This window comes from Silurus meridionalis, chromosome 12 (genome assembly GCF_014805685.1).
Source record: "Silurus meridionalis isolate SWU-2019-XX chromosome 12, ASM1480568v1, whole genome shotgun sequence".
In the NCBI taxonomy this organism is placed as follows: domain Eukaryota; kingdom Metazoa; phylum Chordata; class Actinopteri; order Siluriformes; family Siluridae; genus Silurus; species Silurus meridionalis.
Window position 1 is genome coordinate 6,291,882 of NC_060895.1, and position 15,000 is coordinate 6,306,881.

At 38.6% G+C, this 15,000-nt stretch overlaps 1 protein-coding gene across 1 annotated transcript in view; it reads right to left on the minus strand.

The window, feature by feature from the left end:
* tyw1 (tRNA-yW synthesizing protein 1 homolog (S. cerevisiae)) overlaps nt 1-15,000 on the minus strand; it is a 79,319-nt gene that overhangs the window by 47,000 nt on the left and 17,319 nt on the right. The window contains exons 8-10 of the mRNA XM_046863107.1: nt 13,293-13,404; nt 1,590-1,642; nt 864-982 (exon numbers count right to left, since the gene is read on the minus strand). Of these exons, the coding sequence (XP_046719063.1) occupies nt 864-982; nt 1,590-1,642; nt 13,293-13,404 (284 nt within the window). The remainder of the gene's footprint in view (nt 1-863; nt 983-1,589; nt 1,643-13,292; nt 13,405-15,000) is intronic.

Sequence of the window (15,000 nt, forward strand, 5' to 3'; positions counted from 1 at the left end):
TATTGCATTCCTTTTTTATTCACAATTTGTACAGTGTCCCAACTTTTTTGATATAACATATATACTGTATATATTTCAATAAAATAGTGATTGAAAGAAACAGATCTAATTTTAGACCCATTCTCAACTTAAAACATCTTTTAAATTGGAATCTGATTGAACATTTGAATTAATTGCCCTCCATGACTCGTTATTCTGCAAATACTCAGGAAAATGAATCTGAAGAATAACTGTGGAATAACGGCTTCGGGAATGGGAATAAAAAAAAATAAAAATTGTCCTCTTTGCTATTGTCAGGCAGCTATTAAGTGGTCATTTGTTCCTCTGGAGATTTTCATGAATAATATCACGTGTTCGCACGTTCAAGCTTTCACCCCTTCGGCTTCCTTGAACAGACCTCAAGTAGAAGAGAAGAACAGATCCAAACCGTTTATCCCCAGTGTTTGTTTACAGAATGATGTCTGCACATTTACACCTTGTCAACATCTCAGAAGTCAAAATCTGCCTGGTGGAAAAGCAAGTCATCCTCAATCTGGCATTCAAAGGAGATCTGCAGATTCTTTATGACAGCCTTCCTCAAAAGCCTTTTCATCCACCGGAAAATAGCAGACTACCTTGTGATTCGTGCACTGATGTCAGCACGAATCAGTGTGACTGCGTCTTCAGCTACACTTTCATTTATCCGAGCTATTCATCACACCTGTATGCGAGGATTTACAAGTCTTTTTTATACCTTTAGCCATCATAGCTCATAGCTTATCAATCATAAGTGAGCATCTTGTCAGTTTTGTTAAGTTAAAGTTATACACAAGAATAATACATAAAAACATCTACCTAAAAAAAGACTTCAAATGTCAGCTTACCTCCAGCAAAACACGCATTTGTTGGCACAGGCCAGGCTGGGAGTGGTCTCCATGCACCGGTGAGATTCGATGCCATAAAACGTGTGTTTGTAGCATCCTCCTCTCCCTCTCAGCATTGACTGAATGAAATGGCACAACCGAATATTCAATACACTTTGATATAGGGTCTGGTCATTTAGGTCAGTGGTCCCCAACCTTTTCTGCGCCACGGACCGGATTAATGTTGGACAATATTTTCATGGACCAGCCTTTAAGGTGTGGCGGATAAATACATCAAAATAAAATGATACGACCGGGGGAAAAAACTGGTATTTTCTAAATATAATAATAAACGTTAATCCACTGTGTTGTTTTTTGTTCATTTTGCTCGCTTGGGGGTTTCAATTTAGCGGTAATGTATTATGTGTTAGTGGCCGGAGCAGCCCCTTTAAGAAGGTAGCGGATGGAGGTACGACATGTGACAGAGGCATCATGACATGCATCAAGAGTGAGTCATAGACAGATGTGGTGGCGAGAATCTGGTAATTTTCCAAAATAAAACATTGTTCAGAATCAGATAATAAATAAAACGGAGATAATGTAAGTTATGTATTGTTTCTGTGCGGCCCGGTACTAATTAACCCACGGACCGGTGCCAGTCCGCGGGCCGGGGGTTGGGGACCACTGATTTAGGTCACATCAAATCGAAGTCAAAGCAAAAATACAGAGAAATGAAGCCTACGGTACCTTGGTCCAACGGCACAGCTTTACCCCAGAGTGACTACCTATGAGTTTGTAGCCTGTAGAAGAGGAAAAAAACCCACAAGAAATCAATAATGACGAGTGGACAAGTTTGGTCGAATTGCTGACCAGAGGACACATTTTTTTTTAGCTGTCCAGACAACTAGTGGAAAACCAGTAGACAAGTTTAGTTTAGTAGTGAACCAGAAGTGTAGCTTTATGTTGTTTATTGTAGCACCAGGGTTCTGGAGGAACATTGTCTCATTTCGCTGTGTACTGCATCAGCTATATATAGTTGAAATGACAATAAAAGCTTCTTGACTTGATGACATATTAAATATAGTAGTTTAGTGACCAATAGACAAGTATCATATTATTAGTTGAACAGAGGACTAGTTAAGTTGCCAACCAGTGGACAAGTTTGGTTTAGTTGTTGACCAGTAGACACATTGTTCAATTAGTTGACCTGAGGACTAGCTTAGTTGTTAAAAAGTGGACATGTTAAGTTTAATTGCTGTCAAGTAGACAATATAGTTTTATTAGTTACTAGTTTAGTCCTCTGGACAACTAGACAACTTTTGTTTAGTTGCTGACCAGTAGACAAGTTCTGTTTTATTAGTCTGCGAGAAAACAAGATTAGTTTAGTAGTTGGTTGTTAAGTAGGTTAAGCAGTATAATAAAAAAGAAAAAACTTCTTATTGACTTGGAATGAAAAGTTTTAATTTCATATTTAAACTTCATGCTTTTCGTGAGCGGCAATCCATGATGCCATGGTCTACACTCCATGTTCAAAATATCCATACCTTTTAGGAAACAGAAAAATGAAGGTATGTGGAAACACAAACTTAGTGGCAGTTAAACATAATGCAAAATATAAAGACTATCCAGTCTCCAATGAGATCTTTCAGGGCATCTTCAGATAATCAGATAATCAGCGACGAAACCTTGCTGTCATGCTTCCCTACAGACCAAGACTTGTGTGCAGATACCTCGGTGCTGCACTGAAATTCATATGTGACCCAGTTTACGATGACCTTTTCAAAGCACAACCAACAAGCTGGGCTCTAAGGAAAGCTCTCTCAAGATGCGAATCGCTGGTAACAATAGACACTTTTATTTTAGAAGCAATGAGAGCCTATGCACCGAATTTTTCCTTGCCCTCCATGTTTACTTCCATTTTCTCCAATGGACAGCCAAAGCTTTTATGGTTTCAGATTTAGAAACATGCAATATGTTGTCTTGAGCGATCCTGTTTTCAAAAATGTCTTGATAACGCTGCACCGCTTTGACCTTGTGAGAAATATTTTCTTTTATATTTGCATTGGGTTCGTATCTTTGCGGGGATAAAACCACAGACCGACAAACTCGAGTTTTTAAATTCGTGGACACAAACACATTCGAAACTAAGGAGAGGATAATGATCATAAACTGAGTTGTAGCATATTCTTAGTGTGTATTAATACATGGAACTAGTTCACCATATGTAGCTCACCCCAGCTGTTAGTTTCCTGCTGTGCTAGCTAGCCAAATCACAGAGGTGTCCTCACTTGCTACGTAATGGAAATTATGCTAATGTGCTTTCCTGTAAACTACAACAGTGGCAATGACTTGAATAAATATTACCCAATAATTAAGCTTATTTCTGCCAAATGAAAGTGATACTGTTGGACACTATGGACTTTACAACTGTGCAAATATTTAAATTACATACAGGGCTGTCTATAGATTTCTGATATAGATTATGATGTAGGAAATAATACAGTGAAGTCTATTTGATGAGCCCTTTATTAAGTTTGCCCAGTCAAGATCAGATTATTGATCATTTCTGAATCATCACCTCAATCACTGGTTACTTATACAGACATTATCCCACAGAGGCATATGGTGGGTTCATACTCAGTGCAACACTTTTGCATAAATTCGTTTTGATCTCCACATCTGTTTTCATTATGCGTCTTTCCAGCGCAGGTCATTTAAAACGGCATGCTCTCTCCTCATCTTTGCTTTGATGGTACATTTTGTTTTAATGTATTGTGCTGAGGGTGTTTAATTTTTTTTTCTTAAAGCACTAAATATTGAATATTCGGAAAAATGGTATGTTGTATACAAAGCTTTTCTGGAGATGATTTGAAAACCCACTGGAACAAGACAAAGATTGAATACACGGCATATTTTTTCATTTGTATTTAACACATACGTTTGTCAAGTCTCTAAGTCGGGGGTGCACACACTTTTTCAGCATGCGAGCTACTTATCAAATGACCAAGTCAAAATGATCTACCTACGACAAAAATGCATAAATAAGATCTACCCACACTACCTTTGCGATCGACCAGTAGATCGATCGACGTATTGGGCACCCCTGAAAGTTATTTCATCATTATTTACTACGTATAAAAGTGTATATACGTAGTAAATAATTATATATATATATATATATATATATATATATATATATATATATATATATATATATATATATATATATACACATACACACATACATAATATATATAGACATAAAATTTCTTTCATTTTAAATGTCATGGTCGTTAATTTTGACAATATGATCCAGAGATTTTTTTTTATGTGGTTGTGGGGTTTGTGCTCAATCACCCTCTAGGGCAGGGCACACAGAGTTCTGGTCCATGTCTCCATGAAGTTTGCTTTGTACACAGCTGCAAAAAAAAAAAACTGGGCCCTTTAGTAATAGTAAAGAAGGATCTCCTATATAACTGTAACAACAGTTGTACTTGGCCCAAATATGGGTCTTGAGTTTCTAAATGTGTATCTAACATTGCTGTTTGACAAAAAACAAGGAAGTTGTGACCATTTCCAACATTTTCTTGTATGGACTGGTAACATACAAGAACTAGGAAAAAAAACATCACTACTGCCCCTTTGCACCCTGAACACAACATCTTTTCAACTCCTCCCTTCTGGCAGGTGCATTATCAGAACGGTCAGTCATCACATTATCCGTATATGTTACACACAATATGGCTGCTATATATTGTACAAAGTACCTGATGCACAATGCTGTCATTTGCACTACCATGCACTCCAACACTTTATGTACATTACTGATCCGTCATATACTCTGTATGCCTATTTAATACTCATACTGTCTATATTGTCTCACATTGTCTGTTTTGTCTTGTATAGTCCAAGCTGACTGTATAGTCTTCTACTTTGATAGTAACTAACAGCTAAAACCAAATTCCTTGTGTGTCAACACACTTGGCTAATAAATCTGATTCTGATTCTATTTAATACTTGTATAGTCTGTTTTGTCTTGTAAAGTCCAATTTAAATGTATAGCGCTATTTTTGTCTGTACTTTTGAGACTCCCCAACAGCTGGAACCAAATTCCTTGTGGGTGTCAACACACTTGGCCAGTAAACATCTGACTACTCGCTCTTGAGATATTATGCCGCTAAGAATCTCAAACGGACACACGGACAACCGGATAAATAGAATTTATAGAAATTTATAGAATTTACTTAAATAGATGACAGGACATATGTTTTGGATACTAATGATGTACACGATATAAAGGGGTTAACATAACACCTCAATAAGAATCGGTGAATTGTAGTGCAACAATGATATACTACTCTGCTTTACTCTCACTGCATACCGCAAAGCACCAGTGAAAAAAAAAAAGTTACAATGACTCCATTATTCAGCTCAGATCTTATTAGACCAGCTAAAAGAGGAGTACAAAAGCTCAGAGGAAAATGTTAGAATTTCTCTTCATCAGAAAAGATCAAAGGTTTTAATAAAATACTCATTCTTCTCAGAACTTCTAAAAAAAAATTGCACTTCAAATCATTTCAAAACAGGAAGGTAAAGACTAAAAAGGCAAAGACACGACCAAATGCAACACAGTAAGCACCCTGTACTTCAAAACAGGATTTGCATCAAGGCATTACTAGATCACCTCATATTACAATCTCTATTATTGTCTATTATTATATTTTAAGTATTTTTTATGGATCACAACAGCAACATTCACACAAGGTTTATTCCAGGAGAACAACATGGCAGGTGGTGTTGGACAGATACCTGCAATATATTTGCCTGGTACTGTATATATCCAGTACTGTGTAAGGGTTTTAGACAGTTGTGAAAAAACACTGTAAAATAAAACTAAAAATTAAGAGTTCATAATTTATTTTTATAATTTATTTGATCAATTAACAAAATGTAAAGAGAATAAACAGCAGAAAGAAAAATTCAAATGAAAAGACTTGCACACATTTTTTGAAGAAACTCGGCAAGAAGATTTTTCAAAACATGTTCGAGAACTAACCACAGATCTTCTGTGGATGTAGGCCGCCTCGAATCCTTCTGTCTCTTCATGTAATCCTAGACAGACTCGATGATGTTGAGATTTACTTTCAGAACTCCTTCTTTTCTATGTTGAATATAGCTCCTAATGACATTGGCTGATGTCTGATACCCTGATGGTACTGCAAGATGGATAAGCATGTATCAGCATGTATTTCAGCATTGAGGACACCATCACACCTAACCAAATCTCCAACTCTATTTGCAAAAATGCAGCACCAAACTTTAAAGGAAACACCACCGTGCGTCATTGTTGCCTGCAGACGATCATCAGTGTACTGATCTCCAGCTCTTTAGCAAACAAATTTTTTTTTTTTTTTTTTTTACTACTTCTTTTTCGGCTTCTCCCATTAGGGGTTGCCACAGCGGATCATCCTTCTCCTATCTACCGATATACCCCATGTCCCTCCTCTGCACATGTCCAAACCATCTCAATCTCGCCTCCCTCACCTTATCTCAAAAACGTCCTACATGCGCTGTCCCTCTAATAAACTAATTTCTAATCCTGTCCATCGACGTCACTCCCAACGAAAACCTCAACATCTTCATCTCTGCTACCTTCAGCTTCACCTCCTGTCTTTTACTCAATGCCACTGTCTCTAAACCATACAACATCGCAGGTCTCACCACAGTCCTATAAACTTTCCCTTTCACTCTTGCAGATACCCTTCTATCACAAATCACCCCTGTCACTCTTCTCCACCCACTCCACCCTGCCTGCACTCTTTTCTTCACTTCTCTAACACATTCTCTATTACTTTGCACTGTTGACCCCAGGGACCTGAACTCCTCCACCTTCTTTACCTCTTCTCCATGCAACCGCACCACTCCACTGCCCTCCCTCTCATTCACACACATGTACTCTGTCTTATTCCTACTGATTTTTATTCACCTTCTATCCAGCGTGTACCTCCACCTCTCCAGGCTCTTCTCAACCTGCTCCCTACTTTCACCACAAATAACAATGTCATCCGCAAACATCATGGTCCACGGAGACTCCTGTCTGACCTCGTTCTTCAACTTAACCATCACCACTGCAAACAGGAAAGGGCTCAGGGCCGATCCTTGATGCAGTCCAACCTCCAACTTAAACCAGTCTGTCGTTCCACTCTTCACTGCTGTCACACTGTCCTTATACATGTCCTGCACCACCCTCACATACTTCTGCTACACCTGACTTCCTCATACAATACCACACTTTCTCTCTTGGCACTCTGTCGTCCGCTTTCTCTAAATCCACAAACACACAATGCAACTCCTGACCGTCTCTATACTTTCTTTATCAACATTCTCAAAGCAAATAATGCGTCTGTGGTGCTCTTCCTCGGCATGAAACCATACTGTTGCTCACAGATGGTTTTCTCAGCCTGGCTTCCACTACTCTTTCCTATAATTTAATGGTGTGACTGATCAACTTAATTCCCCTGTAGTTACTGCACGTCTGCACATCTCCCTTATTCTTAAAAGACGGTACCAGCACACTCCTTCTCCATTCCTCAGGCATCCTCTCACCTTCCAAAATTCTGTTAAATAATCTTGTTAAAAACTCCACTCCCATCTCTCCTAAACATCTTCATGCTTCTACTAGTATGTCATCTGGTCCAACCGACTTTCCACTCTTCATCCTCTTAATCACTGCTCTCACGTCCTCCTAACTAATCCTATCCACTTCCTGCTCCACCATCTCCACACGATCCAACCTCCCCCCACCCCTCTCTGTCTCTCTCTCCGTTCATGAGCTGCTCAAAATAATCGCTCCATCTACTCAACACACTCTCCTCACTAGTCAACACATTTCCATCTCCAACCTTTATTGCTCTAACTTGCAGCACATCCTTCCCAGCTCGGTCCCTCTGCCTGGACAATCTGTACAAATCCTTCTCCTTTCTTAGTGTCCAACTTCTCATACAGCTCCTCATATGCCTTTTCCTTGGCTTTCACCACATCCCTCTTTACCTGCTGCCGCATTTCCTTGTACTTCTGCCCACTTTTCTCATCACTCTGTCGATCCATAGTCCACCTGTGTGCACCTTCCTCCACTCTTATACGTCACCCTATGCTCCTCCTTCTTCTTAAAATACATATTTACCACTGCCATTTCCATTCTTTTAGCAAAATCTACCACCATCTGCCCTTCCACATTCCTCTCCTTAAGGCCATACCTACCCATCACCTCCTCATCACCTCTGTTCCCTTCACCTTTATTCACAATAAAGTCTGCCCCAATTACCTATTGTGAATTCCTAGGTACACCTTCTACCACTTCATCTAACTCACTACAAAATTTTTCTCTCTCCTCCATCTCACAGCTCACTTGTGGAGCATAAGCACTGATGACATTTATCATCACCCATTCAACTTCCAGCTTCATGTTCACCACCCTATCAGAAACTCTCTTCACCACCACCTACAATGTTCCTGGTCTTACTCCCTTTTCAGTTGGTCTCCTGAACACACAACATATCTACCTTCCTCCTCTCCATCATATCAGCTACCTCTCTCCCTTTACCAGTCATAGTACCAACATTTAATTTACCAACTCCAACCTCCACTCTCCTACACGTCTATTTTCCCTGCTGTCTCTGTAGATGTCTTCCTCCTCTTCTTCTCCTCCTTTGGCCAACAGTAGCTCAATTTCCACCGGTACCGTGTTGGCTAACAATACCTGTGGCGGTTGTTGGTAACCCGGGCCTCGACCGATCCGATATGAAATTCTGATTCCTGGTCCGCATATTTGATTTGGCACATGTTTTACGCTGGATGCCCTTCCTAAAGCAACCCTCCCCATTTATCCGGACTTGGGACCGGCACACCAAATACTGATTTCATTCGGTTTCCTCTTGTGTTCTTTTACCATTTTGTTAATTGACAGAAAAAGTTAAGACAATTTTAAAAGCATTGACACTTTACAGCATTTTTCCTGCCTAAAACTTATAATATATTTGTTTAATTTATGCAGTTTACAGCTTGTTTTTCCACATAATGTCTGGCTCCAAATCATAATTACCACCTTGGTATCCATACTTTTAAGTACCGTGACAAAGCACCAACATGCCAGGCTTCTGCCTCATACAACCTATACAACAATCTAATTAAGTCTACGGGGAAAGGTTTGCGTCCTACATTAAGGCAAAAACTAAAAAAAGTTGCTGGACCAGCACTTCTTAAAATAACAGCAATGCAAGTTTAACTCTATAATTAAAAAAAAAAGCCTCCATAAAGTTTTAAGAAGACACCAGACGTATTTGAACTAATACTTTGACCAACTTCACCCACTACTGGTTTCATCATTATATTTTCCAATGTTACTATTTCTTAAAATTAAAATAAATAAGAAATAAACTAGATTGTTATACATGAAATAATTTAACAATTCAATTTAATTCACAATTGCGACTATGACAATTTACCATGCACATGCCTAGTACCACATCATATTGTTCTAATGCATTATTGTTTCTTTAGTAACAGTATGAAGGGCACTTTACATTCTACTCTTAGTTTCCATGTCAACAATTACCTCTAGATAGTCAAAAAAAATTTTATACAATTACAAATATTACACAATTTGTATTATAAATTGTATTATAGTTTAATTTATACGAAATATACTGTGCAACAACTATTCGCAAAGAATAATGAAAAATTTATTTAATTAATTAAATTAAGTTTCAATTATGACCTTCACCCTGTTTGGATCTATTCCAAAGTATGATTTTCGGCGTTAATAATTCTATACAGATCCTACAAACATACAACTGCTTGTTTCGGAAATATTTTCCTAACCAAAATCTCCAAAAAGAGACAAAAAGACAACCTGAAAATCACCAGGCAGAGAAGGGGCAAAGGAAAGAGAGAGAGAGAGAGAGAGAGAGAGAGAGAGAGAGAGAGAGAGACATTCTATTTACTTACAGTACACACATACACACAATGGTGTGTTGAGACATGCTGTTTCAGGACCTAATTTTCTGTACAAGACTGAAGAAATTTGTACTCTATATTATAGTGCAAAGGTTCAGTGCTGAGCCCACTTTATTTATATCCTGTGTTAGAAATAGCACACACAGTAAGGAAAAGTGCCGGCAGGCTAAAAACTGAAGCCGGGAGGGAAAAATACTGCCTGTACAATTATCATCAGAACCCCAGCATCTGGAGGATGGACAGATGGAGGAAACAAAAGTAGTTCTGGATAGTAGAAATATTATATATATAATTTCTTATTAAGAACGAAATAGTCACATGTAATAACTTGACTACAGATGAACTCAAACCACACAAAGGTCAGTTTCAGCTTTGAAAATAGAGGCAAAATGTAAATTTGTAAATATATGAAAATAATTTTTATTTATTTTAAAGAACAGATTTTGTTTTGACAGCTGTGAACAATGGTTTATTTCTGGGTTCTGTCTTTTTCCACATTGAATACTTGATACACGTTAAAACTGTATGCGTTTCAACAGTAGTATAAATGCAAGGATATTTTATTACTATTTCATTATATTTACTGCAAATTCGATAACATTCCATTTACATTTTACTGAAACATTCTCCTTTTTCAGTGATAATTTTCTTTTTACTGGTCATAAAAATTCACTTTTACCAATTAGTAAATCACACACTAATCTTTAAATTGCATTTTTAACCAAATGCCTTAAATTGAACTATATAAAAATAAACTGATGGATGGATGGATAGATGAATGGATGGATGGCTGGATAATCCTTTGCACTCATAAGAGAGAAAAAATTTTATCATTAAAATGATTCTAATCCAACTTCCAGCAACAAATTCTTCTGGATTACATTAATTGACATTCGACAGATTCCATTATAAATAGCGACTTACAATGATCTCATTTTTACAACTAATCAGCTAGAGGGCCTTGCTCAGGGGCCCAGCAGTGGCATTTTGATAGTGCGCTGTTTTAAACTCGTGGCCTTCCGATTAGCAATCCAACGTCTTAAACACTTTCATTATTAAGCTTCTACAAAGAGATAACTCCAGAGGTAACTAAACCTGTTAAAATTTATAAATACATTCCAGTGTTAATGGAAGAGTTTATGTACCTAAATCCTTCAAACTGGCAGTTATTAATCTGCCAATTAAGAAATGTCAACTGTCTAACTGTCTAACAGGCCAATATCAAACCTAAAATTTTAGAAAAGGTTGTAGCACAGCAGTTATGCTCACATCTACTTAGAAAAAACATTTTTTAAATGTACCAGTCAAGATTTAGGCCTCATCATAGCACACATCACGCTAGTTAAGGTGGTAAATGACCTGCTATTGGCCTCTGATCAGGGTTTTGTTTCTTTACTTGTTTTGCTTGACCTTAGTGCAGCTTTTGACACCATTGATCACACTATACTGCTTGCTAGACTTGAGAACATTGTTGGAATAAAGGTAACAGCTCTCTCCTGGTTTAGGTCTTATTTGACTGATCGCTATCAGTTTGTTGATGTAAATGGTGAGTTCTCCACACTGTCTGAGGTAAAGTTTGGTGTTTCCGCAAGGATCTGTCTTAGGCCCACTACTTTTCTCTTTATATATACTGCCTCTGGGTGAAATTATACATAAACATGGTATTTGCTTCCATTGCTATGCTGATGATACACAGCTGTATATCTCAGCAAAGCCAGATGAAAGAGATCAGCTTAACAATGTTGAGGAGTGTGTAAAGGACATCAGACAGTGGATGCTTGATTACTTCCTTCGGCTCAACTCAGGTAAGATGGAAGTACATTTACTAGGACCATGTGCAGTTAGAAGTAAACTTTGGATTTTCTGGATAGTGTTTCTATCTCAGTGTGTACATCAGTCAAATACCTTGGTGTGATTATGGACCCTAGTCTTTCCATTGAGGCTCACGTGAATAATATCACCAGGATCGCCTTCTTTCACCTTAGAAATATCGCTAAAATTAGAAATATGATGTCGTTACAGGATGCAGAAAAACTAGTTCATGCTTTTGTTACATCTACGTAGATTAGACTACTGTAACGCTTTACTGTCTGGGTGTTGACTGGCTCCCAATCAAACCTCGCATTGATTATAAAATACTACTACTGACGTATAAAGCACTTAACGGTCTCGCACCGCAGTATCTGCGTGAACTTCTGTACCAGTATGATCCTCCACGTCTGCTTAGATCAAAAGGTGCAGGCTGTTGGCACCTCAAATAATGAAGACTACAGCAGAAGGGGAAGACCTTTCTCTTATAAAGCCCCACAGTTATGGAACAGCCTTCCAATCAGTGTTCGGGACTCAGTGTTCAAGTCGAGGTTGTCAACGTATTTATTTATTCAAGCCTTTTATCAGTAGATTTTTCTTAGGTAAAGGCTCACCATCTGGAGGGGTCATGGATATAGAGTGTTTGGTGAACTGGGATATTTGTATGCTGTCGTCCCCTCACTTTCACACGTTCACTCAGGTTTGTTGACGGTGGTGTGGTGCGTCTTCTCTTATCACAGAAAACCCCATTGTCAGTGTTACCTTCTGGTTCTACCTTTTAGTTATGCTGCCATAGCGAGTCTTGCCGGAGTCCAAACTGCTCAGTGACATTAACCTTCACACAACAATAAAGACACATAATAATCCATATCCCTCTCTCTCTCTCTCTCTCGAGTTGAACATGCTCCTAAGGTTCCAGTGACCACTGTTCCTGCCCTTCTTCCTGCCATGGATCTTCCCACTCCTTTCAGGCCTGCCTCTGGATAGTGTAATCTTTGTCTGGAGGCCACTTTGTGCATGTGGGAACGGTTTCTCATCAACTCCTTGGGTGGTTCCATGAAATTCCAGAGTAGAATGGAAGCTTTTAGAATAGATTTGGACTGTATTTAATGTCAACAGTCTGCTACATCGACTCAAGACTACAGTTTCCTTCATATCACCATCACTGTACCCGCAACATTGTATATCTGCAATAAATGGACATGGTTCCTCTCAAGGTTTCTTCCTTATGCCATCACAGGGAGTTTTTCCTTGTCACAGTCAACACTGGCTCGCTCATCAGGAATAAACTTACACTTATAAAGAATATATCTATTCTTTATCACCACATTATCTGTATAAAGCTGCTTTAAGAATGTTCACTGTTAAATGCGATATACAAATAAAAATGAATTGAATTTTTATTAAACATATCAGGATTCAGTGAGAAAGTCAATGCATAGCATTTTTAACTAGATTTTAGAGTCTGTAGCCCTTCCTAATGCACATCTTGAATTCACATGCAATGAAACTATTGGTGTTGACCTGAAGTAGCTCACTAACAATGAAACAGTAATGCCAATAATCAGTTGGAGTCAAGCAACGAGTGGGAACCGTGTTTATATGACCGAACACATGTGGGCCTACCTTGCTTAGTCAGCGCTTCTCTCAGTGCTGGAGTGACCATCTCCCTCCTCTCCTCCTCAGGCTCAGTCTTCTTCAATCCATTCATTTTGGACAGGTCGTCCTCCCCTTTTTTCTGTAGCACATACACACCAACACACTCTCTGAGTCGCACAATGGCACCAGTGCTGATGATAAACCTGTCCTGATAAATCCTAGTGTATTGTCGTTATCTCCATTTATAATTCTGTGCTATAGAAATAATACTGAATAGACGACTATTACGGTGACATGAGACTAATATATAATAAGGTGAGTGCTGTATGAATAAACGTACATACTGTCTAATAACATACATCTACTTCAACATGTTCAATATACATCAATATACATATAATTTTGACTAAGAACAAAATATATTAAATCCATAAAATGTAAAAAAAAATAACGTTTCCACTGCTAAGTACTCAATCAGTATTCCAAGTAGTATCTCATTGCAGTTTTAACATCCAAATGTAGGCTTTTATCATCTCGGGCTGAAATATGACAGCAAAATGAGAAAATATGGATAGATTATTAGCCAGACATGAAAGCTTGAATATTAGATTATGACTAATAAAGAGCAAACTGAAGGTCTGATTCTGGGGCTGATTAATATCCTTTTAAGTGATTTCAGATGTAGATGGTGCTACACTGGTGGCATTTCAGTGGTGTTAAATAGAGACTCAAAAACAACATCCAGGAGATCAGCAATTGTGTCCGACCCTGGGGGTCTTGTGTCAGATCCCTCATGCAGCAGCTCGTGCCAGTTTGTTGATATTACACGTGCGAACTGGACAGTCTGGTCCATGTCTCATTGCTCTGGCCGCATTCCTCAGATATACATTGAGGAAAATAAGTATTTGAACACTCTGCTATTTTGCAAGTTCTCCCATTTAGAAATCATAGAGGGAAATTGTCATCGTAGGTGCATGTCCACTGTGAGAGACATAATCTAAAAAAAAAATCCAGAAATCACAATGTATGATTTTTTTAACTATTTATTTGTATGATACAGCTGCAAATAAGTATTTGAACATCTGTCTATCAGCGAGAATTCTGGCCCTCCAAGACCTGTTAGTCTGCCTTTAAAATGTCCACCTCCACTACAACAATTATCCTAAATTAGATGCACCTGTTTGAGGTCGTTAGCTGCATAAAGACACCTGTTCACTCCATACAATCAGTAAGAATCCAACTACTAACATGGCCAAGACCAAAGAGCTGTCCAAAAACACTAGAGACAAAATTGTACACCTCCACAAGGCTGGAAAGGGCTACGGGGAAATTGCCAAGCAGCTTGGTAAAAAAAAAGGTCCACTGTTGGAGCAATCATTAGAAAATGGAAGAAGCTAAACATGACTGTCAATCTCCCTCGGACTGGGGCTCCATGCAAGATCTGACCTCGTGGGGTCTCAATGATCCTAAGGAAGGTGAGAAATCAGCCCAGAACTACACGGGAGGAGCTGGTCAATGACCTGAAAAGAGCTGGGACCACCATTTCCAAGGTTACCGTTGGTAATACACTAAGACGTCATGGTTTGAAATCATGCATGGCACGGAAGGTCCCCCTTAAACCAGCAAGTGTCCAGGCACGTCTTAAGTTTGCCAATGACCATTTGGATGATCCAGAGGAGTCATGGGAGAAAGTCATGTGGTCAGATGAGACCAAAATAGAACTTTTGGGTCATAA